The 22484-nt window shown below is 46.8% G+C and overlaps 1 protein-coding gene across 3 annotated transcripts in view; it reads left to right on the forward strand.

The window, feature by feature from the left end:
• ZDHHC5 (zDHHC palmitoyltransferase 5) overlaps nucleotides 1-22484 on the forward strand; it is an 84062-nt gene that overhangs the window by 45783 nt on the left and 15795 nt on the right. For all 3 annotated transcript variants that reach the window (XM_073588273.1, XM_073588272.1, XM_073588271.1), the window contains 4 exons: nucleotides 11896-12068; nucleotides 13390-13492; nucleotides 13587-13678; nucleotides 21014-21146. In XM_073588273.1, the coding sequence (XP_073444374.1) occupies nucleotides 11896-12068; nucleotides 13390-13492; nucleotides 13587-13678; nucleotides 21014-21146 (501 nt within the window). The remainder of the gene's footprint in view (nucleotides 1-11895; nucleotides 12069-13389; nucleotides 13493-13586; nucleotides 13679-21013; nucleotides 21147-22484) is intronic.

Genomic DNA, 22484 nt, shown 5'->3' on the forward strand with positions numbered 1-22484 from the left:
GCACTGTGATTGGCACTGAGGTTACTTACAGGCACTGTAATTGGCACTGAGGTTACGTATAGGTACTGTGATTGGCACTGAGGTTACTTAAAGGCACTGTCATTGGCACTGAGGTTACATGTAGGCACTGTGATTGGCATTGAGGTTACTTATAGGCCCTTTGGCACTGTTGTTACGTATAGTCACTGTGATTGGCATTGAGGTTACTTGTTGGCACTGAGGTTACTTATAGGCACTGTGATTGGCACTGAGGTTACGTATAGGCACTGTGATTGGCATTGAGGTTACGTATAGGCACTGTGATTGGCATTGAGGTTACCAATAGGCTCTGTGATTGGCAATGAGGTTACGTATAGGCACTGTGATTGGCACTGAGGTTACGTATAGGCACTGTGATTGGCACTGAGGTTACATATAGGCACTGTGACTCACTGTTCCAGAAGGTACTTACAGGCGCTGTGGTTGGCACTGAGGTTACGTATAGGCACTGTGATTGACACTGAGGTTACGTATAGACACTGTGATTGGCACTGAGGTTACTTATAGGCACTGTGATTGGCACTGAGCTTACGTATAGGCACTGATTTGGCACTGAGGTTACATATAGGCACTGTGACTGTCACTGTTACAGAAGGTACTTAACCCCTTAACGACCAGGGGTATTTTTGGTTTTGCATTTTCATTTTTCCCTCCCCTTTCCAGAGCCATAACTTTTTTATTTTTCCGTCTATATGGCCATGTGAGGGCTTATTTTTTGCGGGACGAGTTGTACTTTTAATTGCCACCAATGGTTTTACCACGTCGTGTACTCGAAAACGGGAAAAAAATTTGAAGTGCGGTGAAATTGCAAAAAAAAAGTGCAATCCCACACTTGTTTTTTGCTTGGCTTTTTTGCTAGGTTCACTAGATGCTAAATCTGACCTGCCATTATGATTCTCCAGGTTATGACGAGTTCATAGACACCAAACATGTCTATGTCCTCTTTTATCGAAGTGGTGAAAAAAAATTCCAAATTTTGCTTAAAAAAAAAAAAAAAAAAAAATGCGCAATTTTCCGAGACTTAATTCTGGCGTTTTGAATTTTTTTTCTCGCTACGCCGTTTAGCGATCGGGTTAATGCTTTTTTATTGATACATCTGGCGATTCTGAACGCGGCGATACCTAATATGTGTATGTGGGATTTTTTTTTTTACTGTTTTATTTTAATAGGGGCGAAAGGGGGGTGATTTGAACTTTTAGTTTTTTTTTTAATTTTCTTTTATTTTTAACTTTTTTTTCTTTTTTTTTTTACTTTTGGCATGCTTCAATAGCCTCCATAGGAGGGTAGAAGCATGCGCAACCCGATCGGCTCTGATACATATGGGCGATGAGCAGATCGCTCATATGCAGCAGATTTACTGCTGTGCTTTCAGCGCCGACCACCGGGTGGTGCTGAAAGCCATATGCCTGGAACAACCATAGAGGTCTCATAGAGACCTCTGGTTGTCCAGGCAACATGACGCCGACGCCCGATCACGTGACGGGGGTCGGCGATGAGGTCATTTCCAGCCCGGCGGCCGGAAATGCTATTTAAATGCCCGCTGTCAGCTTTGACAGCAGGATTTAACTAGTTAATAGGCGCGGGCGGACGGCGATTCCGCTCGCGCCTTTTGCGGGCACATGTCAGCTGGTCATAACAGCTGACATGTCCCGGCTTTGATGCGGGCTCAGCGTCGGAGCCCTGATCAAAGCAGGGGTGGACATTAAGGGGTTAAAGGCACTGTGATTGGCGCTGAGGTTACATATAGGCACTGTGATTGGCACTGAGGTTACATATAGGCACTGTGATTGGCACTGAGGTTACTTACAGGCACTGTGATTGGCACTGAGGTTACTTACAGGCACTGTGATTGGCACTGAGGTTACTTACAAGCACTGTGATTGGCACTGAGGTTACTTACAGGCACTGTGATTGGCACTGAGGTTACTTACAGGCACTGTGATTGGCACTGAGGTTACTTACAGGCACTGTGATTGGCACTGAGGTTACTTACAGGCACTGTGATTGGCACTGAGGTTACTTACAGGCACTGTGATTGGCACTGAGGTTACTTACAGGCACTGTGATTGGCACTGAGGTTACTTACAGGCACTGTGATTGGCACTGAGGTTACTTACAGGCACTGTGATTGGCACTGAGGTTACTTACAGGCACTGTGATTGGCACTGAGGTTACTTACAAGCACTGTGATTGGCACTGAGGTTACTTGCAAGCACTGTGATTGGCATTGAGGTTACTTACAGGCACTGTGATTGGCACTGAGGTTACTTACAGGCACTGTGATTGGCACTGAGGTTATGTATAGGCTGTGTGATTGGCACTGAAGTTACTTATTGGCACTGAGGTTACTTACAGGCACTGTGATTGGCTCTGAAGTTACTTATTGGCACTGAGGTTACATATAGGCACTGTGATTGGCACTGAGGTTACTTACAGCCACTGTGATTGGCACTGAGGTTACTTACAGCCACTGTGATTGGCACTGAGGTTACTTACAGCCACTGTGATTGGCACTGAGGTTACTTACAGCCACTGTGATTGGCACTGAGGTTACTTACAAGCACTGTGATTGGCACTGAGGTTACTTACAAGCACTGTGATTGGCACTGAGGTTATTTACAAGCACTGTGATTGGCACTGAGGTTACTTACAAGCACTGTGATTGGCACTAAGGTTACTTATTGGCACTGTGCTTGGCACTGAGGTTACTCACAAGCACTGTGATTGGCACTGAGGTTACTTACAAGGCACTGTGATTGGCACTGAGGTTACTTACAAGGCACTGTGATTGGCACTGAGGTTACTTACAAGCACTGTGATTGGCACTGAGGTTACTTACAAGCACTGTGATTGGCACTGAGGTTACTTACAAGTACTGTGATTGGCACTGAGGTTACTTATTGGCACTGAGGTTACTTATTGGCACTGAGGTTACTTATTGGCACTGAGGTTACTTATTGGCACTGAGGTTACTTATAGGCGCTGTGATTGGCACTGAGGTTACTTACAGGCACTGTGATTGGCACTGAGGTTACTTACAGGCACTGTGATTGGCACTGAGGTTACGTATAGGCACTGTGCTTGGCACTGAGGTTACTTTCAAGCACTGTGATTGGCACTGAGGTTACTTACAAGCACTGTGATTGGCACTGAGGTTACTTACAGGCACTGTGATTGGCACTGAGGTTACGTATAGGCACTGTGCTTGGCACTGAGGTTACTTTCAAGCACTGTGATTGGCACTGAGGTTACTTACAAGCACTGTGATTGGCACTGAGGTTACTTACTAGCAATGTGATTGGCACTGAGGTTACTTACAGGCACTGTGATTGGCACTGAGTTTACTTACAGGCACTGTGATTGGCACTGAGTTTACTTACAGGCACTGTGATTGGCACTGAGGTTATTTACAGGCACTGTGATTGGCACTGAGGTTACTTACAGGCACTGTGATTGGCACTGAGGTTACTTACAGGCACTGTGATTGGCACTGAGGTTACTTACAAGCACTGTGATTGGCACTGAGGTTACTTACAAGCACTGTGATTGGCACTGAGGTTACTTACAAGCACTGTGATTGGCACTGAGGTTACTTACAAGCACTGTGATTGGCACTGAGGTTACTTACAAGCACTGTGATTGGCACTGAGGTTACTTACAAGCACTGTGATTGGCACTGAGGTTACTTACAGGCACTGTGATTGGCACTGAGGTTACTTACAGGCACTGTGATTGGCACTGAGGTTACTTACAGGCACTGTGATTGGCACTGAGGTTACTTACAGGCACTGTGATTGGCACTGAGGTTACTTACAGGCACTGTGATTGGCACTGAGGTTACTTACAGGCACTGTGACTGAGGTTACTTACAAGCACTGTGATTGGCACTGAGGTTACTTACTAGCAATGTGATTGGCACTGAGGTTACTTACAGGCACTGTGATTGGCACTGAGTTTACTTACAGGCACTGTGATTGGCACTGAGGTTACTTACAGGCACTGTGATTGGCACTGAGGTTACTTACAGGCACTGTGATTGGCACTGAGGTTACTTACAGGCACTGTGATTGGCACTGAGGTTACTTACAGGCACTGTGATTGGCACTGAGGTTACTTACAGGCACTGTGATTGGCACTGAGGTTACTTACAGGCACTGTGATTGGCACTGAGGTTACTTACAAGCACTGTGATTGGCACTGAGGTTACTTACAAGCACTGTGATTGGCACTGAGGTTACTTACAAGCACTGTGATTGGCACTGAGGTTATTTACAGGCACTGTGATTGGCACTGAGGTTACTTACAGGCACTGTGATTGGCACTGAGGTTACTTACAGGCACTGTGATTGGCACTGAGGTTACTTACAAGCACTGTGATTGGCACTGAGGTTACTTACAGGCACTGTGATTGGCCTGAGGTTACTTACAGGCACTGTGATTGGCACTGAGGTTACGTATAGACACTGTGATTGGCACTGAGGTTACTTACAGGCACTGTGATTGGCACTGAGGTTACTTACAGGCACTGTGATTGGCACTGAGGTTACTTACAGGCACTGTGATTGGCACTGAGGTTACTTACAGGCACTGTGATTGGCACTGAGGTTACTTACAGGCACTGTGATTGGCACTGAGGTTACTTACAGGCACTGTGATTGGCACTGAGGTTACTTACAGGCACTGTGATTGGCACTGAGGTTACTTACAGGCACTGTGATTGGCACTGAGGTTACTTACAGGCACTGTGATTGGCACTGAGGTTACTTACAGGCACTGTGATTGGCACTGAGGTTACTTACAGGCACTGTGATTGGCACTGAGGTTACTTACAGGCACTGTGATTGGCACTGAGGTTACTTACAGGCACTGTGATTGGCACTGAGGTTACTTACAGGCACTGTGATTGGCACTGAGGTTACTTACAGGCACTGTGATTGGCACTGAGGTTACTTACAGGCACTGTGATTGGCACTGAGGTTACTTACAGGCACTGTGATTGGCACTGAGGTTACTTACAGGCACTGTGATTGGCACTGAGGTTACTTACAAGCACTGTGATTGGCACTGAGGTTACTTACAGGCACTGTGATTGGCACTGAGGTTACTTACAGGCACTGTGATTGGCACTGAGGTTACTTACAGGCACTGTGATTGGCACTGAGTTTACTTACAGGCACTGTGATTGGCACTGAGTTTACTTACAGGCACTGTGATTGGCACTGAGGTTACTTACAGGCACTGTGATTGGCACTGAGGTTACTTACAGGCACTGTGATTGGCACTGAGGTTACTTACAGGCACTGTGATTGGCACTGAGGTTTCTTACAGGCACTGTGATTGGCACTGAGGTTACTTACAGGCACTGTGATTGGCACTGAGTTTACTTACAGGCACTGTGATTGGCACTGAGGTTACTTACAGGCACTGTGATTGGCACTGAGGTTACTTACAGGCACTGTGATTGGCACTGAGGTTACTTACAGGCACTGTGATTGGCACTGAGGTTACTTACAGGCACTGTGATTGGCACTGAGGTTACTTACAGGCACTGTGATTGGCACTGAGGTTACTTACAGGCACTGTGATTGGCACTGAGGTTACTTACAGGCACTGTGATTGGCACTGAGGTTACTTACAGGCACTGTGATTGGCACTGAGGTTACTTACAGGCACTGTGATTGGCACTGAGGTTACTTACAGGCACTGTGATTGGCACTGAGGTTACTTACAAGCACTGTGATTGGCACTGAGGTTACTAGCAATGTGATTGGCACTGAGGTTACTTACAGGCACTGTGATTGGCACTGAGTTTACTTACAGGCACTGTGATTGGCACTGAGTTTACTTACAGGCACTGTGATTGGCACTGAGGTTACTTACAGGCACTGTGATTGGCACTGAGGTTACTTACAGGCACTGTGATTGGCACTGAGGTTACTTACAGGCACTGTGATTGGCACTGAGGTTACTTACAATCAATGTGATTGGCACTGAGGTTTCTTACAGGCACTGTGATTGGCACTGAGGTTACTTACAGGCACTGTGATTGGCACTGAGGTTACTTACAGGCACTGTGATTGGCACTGAGGTTACTTACAGGCACTGTGATTGGCACTGAGGTTACTTACAGGCACTGTGATTGGCACTGAGGTTACTTACAGGCACTGTGATTGGCACTGAGGTTACTTACAGGCACTGTGATTGGCACTGAGGTTACTTACAGGCACTGTGATTGGCACTGAGGTTACTTACAGGCACTGTGATTGGCACTGAGGTTACTTACAGGCACTGTGATTGGCACTGAGGTTTCTTACAGGCACTGTGATTGGCACTGAGGTTTCTTACAGGCACTGTGATTGGCACTGAGGTTACTTACAGGCACTGTGATTGGCACTGAGGTTACTTACAGGCACTGTGATTGGCACTGAGGTTACTTACAAGCACTGTGATTGGCACTGAGGTTACTTACAGGCACTGTGATTGGCACTGAGGTTACTTACAGGCACTGTGATTGGCACTGAGGTTTCTTACAGGCACTGTGATTGGCACTGAGGTTACTTACAGGCACTGTGATTGGCACTGAGGTTACTTACAGGCACTGTGATTGGCACTGAGGTTACTTACAGGCACTGTGATTGGCACTGAGGTTACTTACTGTGATTGGCGCTTCTAAGGAGGGGTTAGTACAGGCACTGTGCTTGTGTTTCCCCATGTACGCACTTGTAAATAACCCAAGGGTCTGTTTCCATTAGTCGATGTGCACTATATAATGGCTGCCAATCAGCGACGTGCCGACTGGTGATTATTGAATAGACTGTAGACACAGGTCCACTGCGTTTCAGCTGTGCCTTGTATGATCCATAATAGATCGCTCAGCGCACATAGGCTGCTGCTGTTCTTGGCAGCACGAGTCCTGTATACATAGGACGATGTGCTGTCAAGAAAGATGATTTGTAAGTCTGCTTAAAAATCGTTTCACCGAGCGAGTGTTTTGCTCACTTATTGGGTGATCGGCAGTCTGTTCATCATAATCTTGCAGTGTAAATACATTTTAAGGGACAAGGAAAGGGAACAATGTAGTGGAAGATGGGCAGTGCCTCACCAGCTCTGACACTAAAGCCCCCGTTACACACTGCGATATCGCTAGCAATATCGCTGTAAAGTCACAGATTTTGTGACGTTACAGCGATATTACTAGCGATATCGCTGCATGTGATACTTACCTCCGACCGGCTCCCCCGCTGGTAATCGCTGATCGCGCGAGAAGCTCCTGGACCATTCCTCGTCGTCTGCTTCCTGCGGCGCTTCCTGCTGTGACGACGAGCAGCGCGTGGAGCCGGGCGGGAGGACGCAGGATCGCCGCGTCTGACAGGTAAGTAGCGATCCCCGTCCCCTGCTATGTCGCTAGTGAGATCTGCCTGTGTGGCAGCTCACTAGCGACCACCTAGCGATTCACCAGCGATCCTGACCGCGTCATATCGCTGGTCGGGATCGCTGGTGCATCGCTAGGTGTAACGGTGCCCTTATATATCACTCCAGCTTAGCCCATATTATTCCCATGCCTTTAACACCTTCATACAATAGTGTTATCCAGTGAGGTCACTATCTTCCAGGACTCTCCAGGAACATACACAATCATGGCTGCCCATGTCCAAACCTTCCAAATGGGACTAGACACTCCAGGGTCATTTAGTGGGTCTTATCACCACTCCCCTGGGCTGGTCACTATCACACTAGGCCATTGCATTGTCCAGCAATCCCAGCCACTGGAGACCCTCATTCTTCTTAGAGCTACTTCATTCCTCAAGAGACAACGGGTTTCTATACTATGTAAATGTCCTGAGATCCTTCAAAGAACAAGGCATTTACAAGTTCAAACACAGAGGAAGGGTCTGATTACACTAAACAACTAACTGAATGACTGCTTATCAGCCATCATTCAATCCCCTGCTCACACAGGTGAACCCCACTTCAGATGCTCACTGCCAGTAATGGATATGCCAAACTAATAGGCTGCCCTTGTTCTCCACAGCACAGTTCCTGTTCACACAGGGTGATAGGCTGCCATTAGCAATGATCTTCTGTGCTGCACTCGAGATCATTTCACCTTACGAACAAGCATTTTGCAGCCTGTGTGGACAGCACAATTATCATGAAGCAAGCTCTCCTGGGAACACTTATTCAAGATAATCATGGACTTTTAAGGGGAAGGGTACAAGGAAAGGGAATATGTTATAGGACAGGGTAATGGAAGATGGGAAGTGCGTAATTAGCTTTTTATGTTACCCTTTATATAGCCCATATTATTTCCATCCCTTTAATACTTCCATCCTATAGTACCATCCAAACAGGGCTCTGGTTTCCAGGAGTTCTCCAGAAACAATCACATGGCTGCTGATGTCCACACCTTCCAAAATGCATTAGAGGGTCATTTAGAGGGTCATATCACAGCTCCCCTGACTGGTTATTCATGCCCAAGGCAAAGGGCATTGTCCAGCAATCACAGCCAGTTAACACTGGAGACCAGCTTTGTTCTTAGAGACACTTCATTCCTCAGGCGATAAAGGGTTTCTGTGATATGTAAATGTCCAGAGACCCTTCCTAGATATTCAGGTTTTTCTCTGCTGCAAAGGGTCCTGGTAATATTCATCTCGCCAGTCATAGGTTGTAAAGACATGGCAATGTTGGCTTCTAACCATGCGTGCGTCATATTCACGTGATGCACATATCCCTTGTCCTACCACCTTTTAATATGAGAGTCGCCACAGTGATGAGCTGGATAGGATCCTTAAGCCCATTATACACATGAGCTGGCTGGTCGTTCCTTCTGCAGCCATTTTGGCAGTCTCTCCGTTACACAGGAGCACTCGTTCAACTGAACAATCCAGTGTTCTCTTTGAGTGCCAATACCTGATGACAGGTCTGGCGGTGGCTTATCTTCAAGAGAACAAAAGGATCAACAGTCCGAAATTGCACTAAATCTTTAAAATGGTTGTCCAGGCTTAGGGCCCGTCACACACAGCGATCTCGCTAGCGAGATCGCTGCTGTGTCACAAGTTTTGTGACACAACAGCGATCTCACCAGCGAGATCGCTGTGTGTGACAGCAATCAGCGACCGGCCCCCCTGCTGTAGGAAAGCCCTGGACATTTTTTTGGTCGCTGGTCTCCCGCTGGCCAGCACGCATCGCTACGTGTGACAGGCGGGAGACCAGCTGGTAACTAACGTACACATCGGGTATCTAAGGGACGCATGTCCCTTAGATACCCGATGTGTACGTTAGTTACCAGCTCCCTGCATCAGCGCGCTGGTAACTAACATGCACAGCGATGCCGCGCGCTCGGTGTTGCTGTGCTGATCGCTGGTGAAGCTGTGTGTTTGACAGCTCACTAGCGATCACATAGCGACTTACTAGCGATCCTGACACGTTGATATCGTTGTCGGGATCGCTGGTGAGTCGCTATGTGTGACTCCAGCTTTACGGTACAGTACGGTCAATCTACGTGACTGCAGACTTGTGTGGAGTGCACGCACTATGAATAATCTCCAGTGCTAGTGCAAGGACTGGAGGTCATGTGATGGCAAGTATGTGATTTGCATACTTTGGGTCACATTCTGACTAAACTGTGTTCCAAATTATTATGCAAAAAGAGTTTGAGTGATAAGGTTAGAATTATTGTGTTTGTCATTTAAACTCATTGATGGTGATGTGTGTCAGGGCTCTTTATATCACTGAAAGCAATTGCAGATACCTGTGCAAATTAGTTTGGCAGGTGTGTCCAAATAAAGGCAAGCAGCCTACATTTTTTGCCAAAATGGGAAAGAAAAAGGATGCGTCGGCTGCTGAGAAGCAACAAATTGTGGAGTATTTAGGTCAAGGCATGACTACAATCAACATTGCCAAGACACTTCATCGTGATCATCGCACAATCAAGAAGTATGTAGCGGATTCCCAGCACACACGTGTGCGTGCTGATAAGGAAAAAGTGAGGACTCTTTCCAACAGGCAATTGCGTCAGGTTAAAAGAGCAGCTGCAAAAATGCCTTGTCATAGCAGCAGACAAGTTTTTGAAGCTGCTGGTGCCTCCAACGCCCCCGAACAACAAGATGCAGGGTCCTTCAGAGGTTTGCAGCTGTGCGTATGCCATCCTGTCATCCTGCACACAAGCAGAAACGGCTCCAGTGGGCCAAACGATACATGAGGACTGACTTCCAAACTGTTTTGTTCACCGATGAGTGCCGAGCAACGCTCGATGGTCCAGATGGATGGAGTGGAGGATGGCTGGTTGATGGACACCCCATGAAAACACGGCTAAGGCGCCAACAAGGAGGAGGTGGCGTAATGTTTTGGGCTGGAATCATGGGGAGAGAGATTGTCGGCCCCTTTAGGATCCCTGAAGGGGTAAAGATGAACTCCATAATCTATGTGGAGTTTCTAAAACAGCACTTTCTGCCATGGTTCAAGAGGAAGAACCGTGCTTTCCGCAGCAAGATCATTTTCACGCATGATAATGCACCGTCTCATGCTGCAAATAACACATCTGCATCTCTGGCTGCTATGGGCATAAAAGAGGACAAACTTATGGTGTGGCTACCATCTTCCCCTGACCTCAACCCCATTGAGAACCTCTGGAGCATCATCAAAAGGAGTGTCTATGATGGCGGGAGGCAGATCACATCTAAGCAACAGCTCTGGGAGGGTATTCTGTCCACATGCAAAACAATTGAAGCACAAACCATCCAAAAACTGACATTCAATGGACGAGAGAGTTCAGAAGCTTCTTTCCAACAAGAGGTCCTATGTGCGAATGTAACATCACCTAGAATAAAGTTTTGACTTGAAAACTGTTTGATTTCATTTTGTAATAAGCTGATAATGCTTATAATTTCACAATTGACCATTTTTTTGTTCAAAATAAAAAGGTTGAAAACTCTGCTGTACATAATAATTTGGAACTTGCATTTTAAGTGTTTCTTATTTTTAAAAATATACTGTTTTCATAGGCAGTTTGTTCAAAAACATTGCAATTATACTAGAATAGTAGATGACTGGAAAATAACAATGACTGCAATTCCTATAGGTAATTTAGAGAAAATATGAGGAAATATTTTTTGCATAATAATTTGGAACACCGTGTAGATGCGTCTGGCACCAGTGAATTCCGCCAAATATAGCTACCGCAAACTTGTAACCTAAGGCCAGATGACCCCTTTAACTGCGCCAACAATAAATTGTCCAGGGCCCCCATACACGCTATATAGTCAGTCAAACCCCTTGATATCCATGGGTTCAGCTGATATAAAAGGCCCTTTACACATAGCGATATCGCTAAAGCGTCACCGATTTTGTGACGCAGCAGCGATATCACTAGCGATATCGCTACATATGATACTTACCTCCGACCCGCTTCCCGCTGGTTATCGCTGATCGCGCGAGATCGGCCTAGTCCATTTCTCGTCGGCTGCTTCCTGCTGGTGCTGACGAGCGAGCCATGGGCGCGGGCGGAAGAAGACATCATCGCTGAGTCTGATGGTAAGTATTGACCGCTGCTGCATTGCTGGTGAGATCTGCCTGTTTGGCAGCTCACTAGCGACCATTTAGCGATGCACCAGCGATCCTGACCGGGTCATATCGTGGTCGGGATCGCTGGTGCATCGCTAAATGTAACTGGGCCTTTAGTCTGTGTATGAGGGGCTTTAGACCCCTAGTGTGAGAACCACTTCGTGTCAGTGGTGCTCTTGTTCCTGAGTGGGGGACTTCCCTGTATGACCTTTATGTGTCCTAATAAAACCACATTTGCTCCTGCCATGATTTAGATGATTGACTACCCCTGATGTGCATTCTTTCTCCTTGCAGGAGTTCGATCATCATTGTCCATGGGTAAACAACTGTATTGGACGTCGGAACTACCGTTACTTCTTCCTTTTCCTGGTGTCTCTGACATTGCACATAATGAGCGTCTTCATCTGTGGCCTTTTCTATACATTAGGACATCCAAACCAGCTCCGAGACATCCCAGCAGCCGTTACGTATCCTTCTAGCTGTTATGTGTTCATTTGTAAGAAAAGACCAAAGTGGTGTTCATATGAGTGTCTATGTAGATGGATTGTTACACATGACCCTGTGGTGCTCTTCTGTGCCCTTGTGACTCCCGGCTTGTCATTTATTTCTCCATTACTTGTTGTACCTTGCATATTTCTCCACTCCCCATTGTACTTTGCATATTTCTCCACTCCCCATTGTACTTTGCATATTTCTCCACTCCCCGTTGTACCTTGCATGTTTCTCCACTCCCCGTTGTACCTTGCATGTTTCTCCACTCCCCGTTGTACCTTGCATGTTTCTCCACTCCCCGTTGTACCTTGCATGTTTCTCCACTCCCCGTTGTACCTTGCATGTTTCTCCACTCCCCGTTGTACCTTGCATGTTTCTCCACTCCCCGTTGTACCTTGCATGTTTCTCCTCTCCCCGTTGTACCTTGTATTATTTCTCCACTCCCCGTTGGACCTTGCGTATTTCTCCACTCCCTACTATGCCCGGTTTATTCGTTTGAACATAACTATACCTAGTGTATTCCTACAATCCTTACTATCCTTGCTTTATTTATCTCATCTCTGCTTTACTTGGTGTACTTTTTTTTGTATCCTTTGCTGTACCTGGTTAATTTTTCCAATATTTATAACAATCCCTACCATATTTTTTTTCTTTACTTATGCTTTTATTGAAAGATTTTTGCATTTTACAAAAAAAAAACGGACAATGCAAAATCCAACCCACCCTCCTCCCCGCTACAAAGAGAATACCAAAAAGCGAAATGCTTATTGTACATCATCACATCATATAATGTACAGGAAGTATAGCATTACATAATTCCTCAAGTCCCCACTATACCTGATTTAATCCTACAATCCCTACTGTACCAAGTTTATTCCTTTAGTCCCTTTTATACTTGATACATTCCTCCAGTCTACACTGTACTACCTCTATCATACTGTTCCTCAAATCTATACTGTAATATCTTCTTATTTCCCTTTAATCCCTTCTCTACCTGGTTTATTCCTCCAGTCCCTACTATAACTGATTTAGTCCTCTAATCCCTATTCTATATCTCATCCTGACTGAGTCATTTCCTTTTTTTGTATATCTTCAATCCCTACTGTACCCTGTGTATCCCTTCAATCCCTGCTGCACCTGGTTTATTTTTCCAGTCCCTGTTATGTTATTTGCAACCCCTACTGTAGCTTATTTCCTCTAGTCCCTTCTATACCTGATTTATTCCTCCAATCCCTACTGTACCTGGTTTATTATTCCAACATTGTCGGTATCCCTTTTCTCTTAACTTGGTCTCAGTATTTCGGTCATGTGTGTTGCTGGCCTATTTTTCTTTCCCGTGGCTGGTCTCACAGGATTTCATATTGTTCTGGTTTCCCGAGGTCGTACGACAAATGAGCAGGTTAGAACCCTTTTATAATGTACTACTATATAATTTGCTATAGTTTTTCAGTATGGGATCCTTGATTTATTTTATTTTTTTTCATTTTCTAAAGGTCACTGGAAAGTTCAGAGGAGGAGTCAATCCCTTTAGTAATGGATGTTGTCAAAATGTGAGCCATGTACTTTGTAGCTCTCCACCACCCAGGTAGGTTTTTACTCCTAGTTTCTGTCACTTTAGAGATGGGACACTACATTTATAGACTATAAATGTCTGTGTCATCAGTGTAAATGAAGCATTGGGTATACAATATAGGAATCACTGACCGTGCTTCCTCCTCGAGACCCATCAAATATGTGACTGTGGGGCGTAGGACGTCTTCTCTGCTCTGCAGCAAGGAGGCTAAATTTCCCCTGTAACCAGGGCTAATATGTCAGTCGCAGTTACAGGCAAAATCGGCTACAAAAAAAAGGTCAATGTTGAAATGCCTCCCTAAATGTGTTTTATGACCTTATGGGGGCACAGTGAGTGAAACAAAGGATAAATAGAAGAAAAAATAAAATATTAAAAAATAGCCACTGCCAATACAAATTACTGTTACTTGCCTCGCCTGTGAGCTATGCCCCTTGTTAAAAAAAAAAAAAAACATAAAAATTTAACACTTGATACAAAGGCCCATATTTTTTTTTTTTTTTGGAATTGAATGGCGCATTTACAAAAAGAAATAAAAAAGGGAGATGGGGAGGGGAGAAAGGCAGCAAAAACTGGCCACATATGTTTAGGTGACAAGCTTTCTTTAGAAAATGCCCTATTGTTTAAATTGAGTTTTTGTATTAAATGTTTTTTCTCCTACGCTTCATTGGGGGACACAGAGACCATGCTTTCCTGCCACTAGGAGGACACTAAGTAAACTAGAAAAAGTTAGCTCCTCCCCTGCGGCATACACCCTCTCGCTGGACGAGATCTCACCAGTTCTTGCTTAGTGTCTGTAGGAGGCACTTGGGTCTGGTTTCAGACCCCATCGTTTTTGTTTTATTTTTGAATTTTTCTGTAAATTTTTATTTTTTAATTAACGGAGTGAAGAGGGCGACGGTTCCTTTCTACGGCTCGCTCTCCCCCGAACCAACAACAGGCAAGCACGTGGAGTAACCCTTCACGTACACTTTCCTGTGACGAATGGGGACTGATTCCTTACCAATCACGGATTCGAGTGTGAGTGCAGAAGACCCGTTATGGAGAAGATCGTACAGCGCTTTCTTCAGCCCTGAGTCAGCCCCATAGCTCTCCGTCCCCCTCCCCATAGGGAGGACCGATTGAGCATACCTCTTTAAGCTCTCCGTCCCTCTGCCCAGAGGGAGGACCGATCGAGCATCCCCCTTCAAGAACTCCTCCGGCTCTGCTACATCAGCCCATGATGAGAAGAATGGACTCTGCGCTGAGTGAGCACTGGAGTGGAGGTACGGGGTCGGGTCCTGCCCCCGGGAGAAGCGCTGACTTAGCGTCAGCGGCGACACGCCGGTGCATTCGCGAGTCCCACCCTCCCCCCGCGGGTTCAGCAATCTCGGGTGGCCCGAGAAATTTAGTCCCCGGCTTTTTCCGGCCTGCTAGGCCGCAATTTCCATAGCGCCACCCACTAGCGCCGCCTCGTCCTGTCCCCAGTGCCTACCGCGGGTAGGCCAGAAATTGAGCCCCCGGCTTTTCAGGCCTACTACGCCGCAGTTTCCATAGCGCCTTCCGCGCTATTATTGCCTCTCCCTCCTCTTGGCGCCTCTCATTACTGGCAAGACGCGCAATTGTAATCTCGAGGGTCATCTCCCTTTACCTCAGAGCTGTGAGGTGACCTTTCAGGCAGATACCAGGTGACACTACAACAGCTTTTCCTCCCGGGGGATACAGTACAGGACCGGGTAAGCTGCATCTGCCTTCAAACTAAGGCTTAACCCTTTCCCGGCACATTCTCTTGCTGCTGCAGTCACTCTGCCGATAACCCTTTCCGAAGCGCTATGTCGTAATCTAAGGAAACTAAGCAGGCTGCTAGGAAGCACACTACGTTCTATGCCGTGTGTACCACTTGCAAATCTACTCTGCCCAGCGCCAGATTAATCCGTTATGCACGGACTGCGTCGCGGCCTGCGCCCAAACGCCTCTCGCCGCCGCTGCTGCGAGTCTTCTTGCGTTTAGTCCCCCTGAGTGGGCTGCGTCCCTGTCATGGTCGGTGGAGTCACGGACTCAGGTTATAGACTCTCTCCGGGAAGCGTCTCAGGGCTGTGGAGTCGGTAAGCCAAACCTGCGACTCCGACTCCTCAATTTCCCTTACACCGACTCCACGACTCCGACTCCCACACATATTGCTTATATTTAAGTGAAAAATTTATTGTAGTACAATGTGAACCTCAGACATTTAATCATTTTTATGATCCAATAATCAAGATATTTAGATAGAACAGAATATATATTGGTGTACTACCCGGTTTTCATTCTTTTTGGTACAGATACGATATGGATAGACAGATATGGATAAATGGATAGAGCAGATTTCTAATCTGCTTTTGCTATTGAAAACATTATCTATGAGCTCAAAAACCTTTCAGGTAATGCAGTTTTTTAAAAAGATGATCAGCTTTTGCAGCTGAAAAACGTATCCTCAAAAAACACAGGAAAAACGCTGTATGTGAATGTAGCCTTAGATCAGGAATATAACAGCCATTTATAGGACATTTCATAACTTTCCCAAACTCCTATGAAAAAATATTCAGCACATCCTGCATTGAATTACTGTACCCAATTTATTATATATTTTAGGAGTCGGAGTCAGTCCATTTTATACCGACTCCGACTCCACCAAAATGAGCACCGACTCCGACTCCACAACTCCGACTCCACAGCCCTGAAGCGTCTTTAAGTCAGAAGGCGTCTTCGCGGGGAACCGTCCATCAACAGGGGCCGTACTTGTTCAGTCAAGCGACAGAGTGGACCCATGACGCGTCCCCCAGTCACGCTCTTGCTTCAGCACCAGCGAGTTCTGTTTCTCACTTTCCCTCTCCTATGGTGACAGCGAGTACGACTCTGAATTGGAATCTGACGCGTCAGCTCCCCAGAATTCTCCAGCTGACCGAGAGTCGCTTGATTCACCTATAGAATCCGTCAACAGGATTCTGGAGTTAAGGAGGAAAATACTCCTCCTCCAGCACACGCCTTTTCGTTTAAGAGGACCAAGCGTGTACGCAAATTATTTACCAGCCACCCTGATTTTAAGGACATTGTCCAGAAACATTGGGATCGACCACATAAGAGGTTCACAGGGCAAAAGTCTATTCAGGCTAAATACCCTTTTCACCCAGACCTAACGAAAGATTGATTGCAGTCCCTATCTGTGGACCTTCCTGTATCGAGGCTGGCTTCTAAGACGCTCCTATCAGTTTCAGAAGGTTCCTCAGTCAGAAACCTCTCCGATCGTCAAACTGAATATCTCGCCCGCTCAGTTTTTGAAGCTTCAGGAGCGGTGGTTTTTCCATAGTTTGCAGCGATTTGGGTTACCAAGGCTATGGCCGTTTGGACAGAGGGCTTAATCACTGCTCTTCAGGGTAGCAATCTCCCTCCGGAAGCTACCAACGTCGCCAGGCTGATAGTTCACACAGGAGAATTTGTAGTTGATGCCTGTTTTGATGCCGCCAATGGTGCTGCTCAAATTGCCGCTAATGCAATCTCCATTAGAAGAGCTCTTTGGCTCCGTGACTGGCGAGCGGACGCCATGTCTAAAAGATCGCTAACTTCTCTACCTTATCAGTCTGGTAGCCTCTTTTGGGGAGAAGCTGGACCAGCTCATCTCTGATTCTACCTGGGGAAAAAGTAATTCCTTCCTCAGCAAAGGGCTGTTCGGCCGTTTTCGGAACCAACAGCCGACACGATTTCTTTTCGCAATAACGCCGGTCGGTCCTCCTCTACCTTCTCTTCCGACTCTAGTCGGCCCGCGCGCGGAGACAGAGGCACCCAGGTGTCATACAGACCTAATCGCTCTTGGAAGCCCAGACCCAGGGCATCCGGTTCTCGAGGACCCCGATCCCACAAATCTTCTACGCAATGACTTCTTGCGGTATTCGGCGGACGACGGCAGAGTAGAAGGTCGTCTTCTTTCATTTAGTCACACCTGGCTCGCAGTCGTCCACGACGTGGGTCAGGGAACTGGTGTCCTCCGGATACAAGAGAGAATTCTCCTCTCCTCCGTCATCACGTTTCTTCCCGTCCTCCCTCCCCAAAAAGGAAGAGAACAGCCTTCCTTCAGGCTGTTCAGGCGCTGCAAAAGGACGGAGTTGTCATTCCTATCCCTCAGGACGAACGGTTCAGAGGTTTTTATTCAAACCTGTTTGTGGTTCCAAAGTAGGACGGGATGATGCGGCCCATACTGGACCTCAAACTGTTAAATCAGTTGGTCAAGGTACGGCGGTTCCGAAGGGAATCTCTCCGATCAGTTGTCGCTTCCATGGAAAGAGGAGAGTTCCTAGCATCCATCGACATCAAGGACGCTTACCTTCACATTCCGATCTGCCGTCCCACCAGCAGTTCTTACGTTTTGCAATTCACGAGGAACACTTCCAGTTCGTTGCCTTGCCCTTCGGACTTGCCACCACCCCCAGGGTCTTTGCCAAGGTCATGACGGCTGTCACGGCCATTCTTCACTCTCGGGGAGTGGTAGTGTTACCGTATCTGGACGACCGGCTCATCAAGGGTTCGTCCTTTCCAGCATGCGAGGAATTCGTAAATATAACAATTGATGCACTTTCTCGCCTGGTCTGAAAATTAATTTTGAAAAGTCCTTCCCAAAGCCGGCTCAACAGATTTCCTTTTTGGGAATGATCTTTGACACTTCCCGCGGGTTGGTCATTCTCCCTCCAGAGAAGACCCGAGCCTTACAACAAGCAGCGCGGTCTCTTTTTCAACCAGTTTCTCACTCCGTTCGTTTCACCATGAGAATTCCCGGACAGATGGTAGCAGCGATGGACGCTGTTCCGTTTGCCCAGTTCCATCTCCGTCCCTTGCAACATGTGATTCTGTTAGCCTGGGACAAGAACCCGTTCTCCCTGGACCGGCGGTTCCTCCTGTCTCTGCGGGTCAGACAAGCCCTCAAGTGGTGGACTCTATAATCCTCCCTGAATCAAGGGAAGTCTTTTCTCCCAGTACAGTGGTTGGTTGGTAGTAACCACCGACGCAAGTCTTCTGGGCTGGGGTGCGTTTTTTTCGTCACCACATGGCACAGGGTCGGTGGTCTCCTCGAGGGTCTCGTCTCCCCACCAACATCCTAGAGATTCGAGCGATCAGATTAGCCCTGCGGAGTTTTCACCTTCTCCTTGCAGGCCACTCCATCAGGATCCAATCCGACAACGCCACGGCTGTGGCGTATATCAACCGCCAGGGGGGAACTCGAAGCAGGATGGTCATGCACGAAGTGAGTCACATTCTCCATTGGTCCAAAACCAATCATTCGCCCATCTCGGTAGTCCACATCCTGGGCGTAGAAAATTGGGCAGCAGATTTTCTCAGCCGCCAGGGCCTGGCCTCGGGAGAGTGGTCTCTTCATCCGGAGGTTTTCAGCAGATTTGCAATCGTTGTGGGACTCCGGATGTGGATCTCATGGCTTCGAGATTAAACAACAAGGTTCCTCAATCTATTGCCCGATCACGCGATCCACGTGCCATCGGTGCGGACGCCCTAGTTCTGCCGTGGCACCGGTTCCAGCTCCCGTACATCTTTCCTCTCTTCCCTTGCTTCCGGGGGTCATCAAGAAGATCAGATTGGAAAGAGTATCAGTGATTCTTGTCGCGCCTGGAACGCAGAACTCATTCAACTAGTCGCCGACGTTCCCTGGCATCTTCCAGATCGTCTGGATCTGCTCTCTCAGGGTCCGTTTTACCACCAGAACTCCGGGGCCCTGTCTTTGACGGCGTGGCCGTTGAATTCTAGATTTTAACAAAGGCTGGGTTTTCTCACGACGTGATTTCCACAATAAGTGCTAGGAAGCCCGTGTCCATGCGCATCTATCACCACACCTGGAAAACCTTTTTTCTCATGATGCAAGGATCATGGCCGATCCCCCTATGACGTTCTCCATTCCTACTATATTGGAATTCCTTCAATCCGGACTAACGTCGGGCCTCGCATTTAGTTCGCTCAACGGCCAGATCCCAGCCTTGTCAGTGTTATTCCAACGCAGACTTGCCACCAAACCTCAAGTCAGGACATTCCTTCAGGGACTTGCCCATGTGGCGGCTCCTTATAGACGACCATTGGAACCTTGGGAACTTAACCTGGTTCTTGGGGCCCTACAGTAGGCTCCCTTTGAACCCCTCAACGACGTTCCACTGACTGTTCTCTCTTGGAAAGTGGACTTTTTAGTGGCAATTACGTCAATCCGACGTGTTTCAGAATCGGCGGCTCTATCCTGCCGCCCTCCGTTCCTGAATCTTCATCAGGACAAGGAAGTCCTCAAGACGTGACCGTTCCTTCCTGCCCAAGGTCGTATCCTCTTTCCACCTCAATGAGGAAATTGTTTTGCCGCCTTTTTGTCCAGCACAAGTCCATCGTATTGAGAAAGCCCTCCACACTCTGAATGTGGTTAGGGCTCTGAAATGGTACATCTCGCGGACGGCTCCCTTCCGCAAGTCAAACGCCCTGTTCATACTTCCAGAAGGGCATAAGTAGGGTCTAGCCGCTTCGAAAGCAACGCTAGCCAGGTGGATCCGCCTCGCGATTCAAGAATCGTATCGTGTCAGGAACGCGCCTGTCCCAGCAAGGATTACGGCACATTCTACCCGCTCAGTGAGCGCCTCTTGGGCTATTCGGCACCAGGCCTCGACAGTACAGGTCTGCAAAGCTGTGACTTAGTCCAGTCTGCATACCTTTACAAAGCATTACCCAATTCATTCTCAGGCCTCTGCGGATGCAGCTCTCGGCAGACGCATCCTGCAAGCGGCAGTACCTCAGAGTTCAATCAGTGGTACATGGGGTATTAGCACATGTATGCTCCCCACCCAGGGACTGCTTTAGGACGTCCCACGGTCTCTGTGTCCCCCAATGAGGCGTAGCAGAAATAGGGATTTTTGTGTACTCACCGTAAAATCCTTTTCTCTGAGCCAATCATTGGGGGACACAGCACCCACCATGTTTAGCATCTTTGTGTGGTGACATTGTTATAGTTATTATTCAACTGTTTAAGCTCCTACTGCTTTTTCACCGAACTGATGAGATCTCGTCCAGCGAGAGGGTGTATGCTGCAGGGGAGGAGTTAACTTTTTCTAGTTCACTTAGTGTCCTCCTACTGGCAAGAAAGCATAACACCCACGGTCTCTGTGTCCCCCAATGATTGGCTCGGAGAAAAGGATTTTACGGTGAGTACACAAAAATCCCTATTTTGCCCTCTTCACCATTGGACCTTCCAGGAGATTTCCAGTGATCCAACATTAGCCGGTATGTTGTAGGAGACCCTCACCATGCACCCAATGAATGTATGCCTGTGTATAATATGCCGATATGTTGTCTGTTTTTCAGATATATAAAGCGCAGTCATAATCAGTCAGTTGTGTCTGTATCACCGCCATTTCTACGACCCGAAGTGTCGGAGAGTCAGATTGGACTTAAAATACTGGATAATGGTATACAGAGCCCTCTTCAACACTACCAGGTATGATGTCTCCAAGTAATCATCTTTCTTGTTACTTAATGTGGGCAGTATTGCTTATATCTGCTGCTAGCTATGTATGAACACCCTGCCATGTAACCTTTACATTTAGGAGAAATTAGGTCACATGATGAATAATCTTGCAAAGTCTGTTAGTTACTATGACAACCCCAGAGCAACTATGTATATAATGCATCACTTAGGAGATGGGGAAGCCACATTATTTGGAGCTACTTTTTAATGTTACCAAGCTACCACCATTTAAGAGGCATGCTTTATGGATATACTAACTTGTTTCCCCAAAAATATGACCTACCCCAGAAGTAAGCCCTAGTATGATTTTTCAGGATTTTTGGAGTATGCTTAAAATAGTCCAAAAATAAGCCCTAGTTACAGTTCAATAAGAGAGTCCGGGCAAAAAAAAAAAAATATAGCAGAACCCGTCATCAAGGAAAGCAGACACCTCCAATAGGATCGTACTCACCAGACCCCAAACAATTCGAGTTGGCAAGTGCCGATGGTGGATGGGCTCTGTCACACAGAGATCTGCGCCACTGTGAGGTACCCTGCCGTTCTGGCTGCATTGCACTGCAGCGCTCATACACAGATCGGGTACCAGTATCACTCCGCTCTTCAGTCCGAGTATGGTGACTGCTTCCGGTCACGGGTGAGGGAGCCAAACTCTGTGGAACCCAGGGGAACTGGACAGTGATCCTGATCTGTGTGTGAGAGCCCATCCTCTATCAGCACTTGACAACTTTAATTGTTTGGGGTCTGGTGAGTGTCATTCTTTTGGGGGTGTCTGCTTTCCTTGATGAAGGGTCCTTATGTGTTTTACCATATTTACTCTTTTACATTGACCATTACTAAAAAATCATTCAGCAGAGAGGAACTTTAGGGAGACAAGAAGTCTTCTTATAGAAGGTTTAAAAGCATCATGTAATTCCAGTGTAGGTAGTGTATCGTAGTATCAATGATGCCACCCTGGAAACTTTTTACCATAAATGTGGCTATAAATACTTTAGCATTGAAAAAGACCTATTCACAAATGTATAGCCATGAATAAATGATAAAAGTATATCTCGCTTACTTCTATCAAATATCACAAAGGGTTAAAAACGAGGAGCACTTTATAATTTATTCATGGCTATACCTCATTTGTGAATACAACAGATCTGTATAACTTTTACATGTATTCCGGCACAATAACTCCCTGGACACTTTTTTTATTTTTTTTTATACTGATTTTGCTTTTCTTGGCGTATAGACATCCACCATCCACTGTGGCACACTACAGTATGTATCAATAAACGGAGGAACAAGGAATATACCGTACCGGTA

The sequence above is a fragment of the Dendrobates tinctorius genome, unplaced genomic scaffold, assembly GCF_039654945.1.
Source record: "Dendrobates tinctorius isolate UK_male_01 unplaced genomic scaffold, ASM3965494v1 ptg000103l, whole genome shotgun sequence".
Lineage (NCBI taxonomy): Eukaryota > Metazoa > Chordata > Amphibia > Anura > Dendrobatidae > Dendrobates > Dendrobates tinctorius.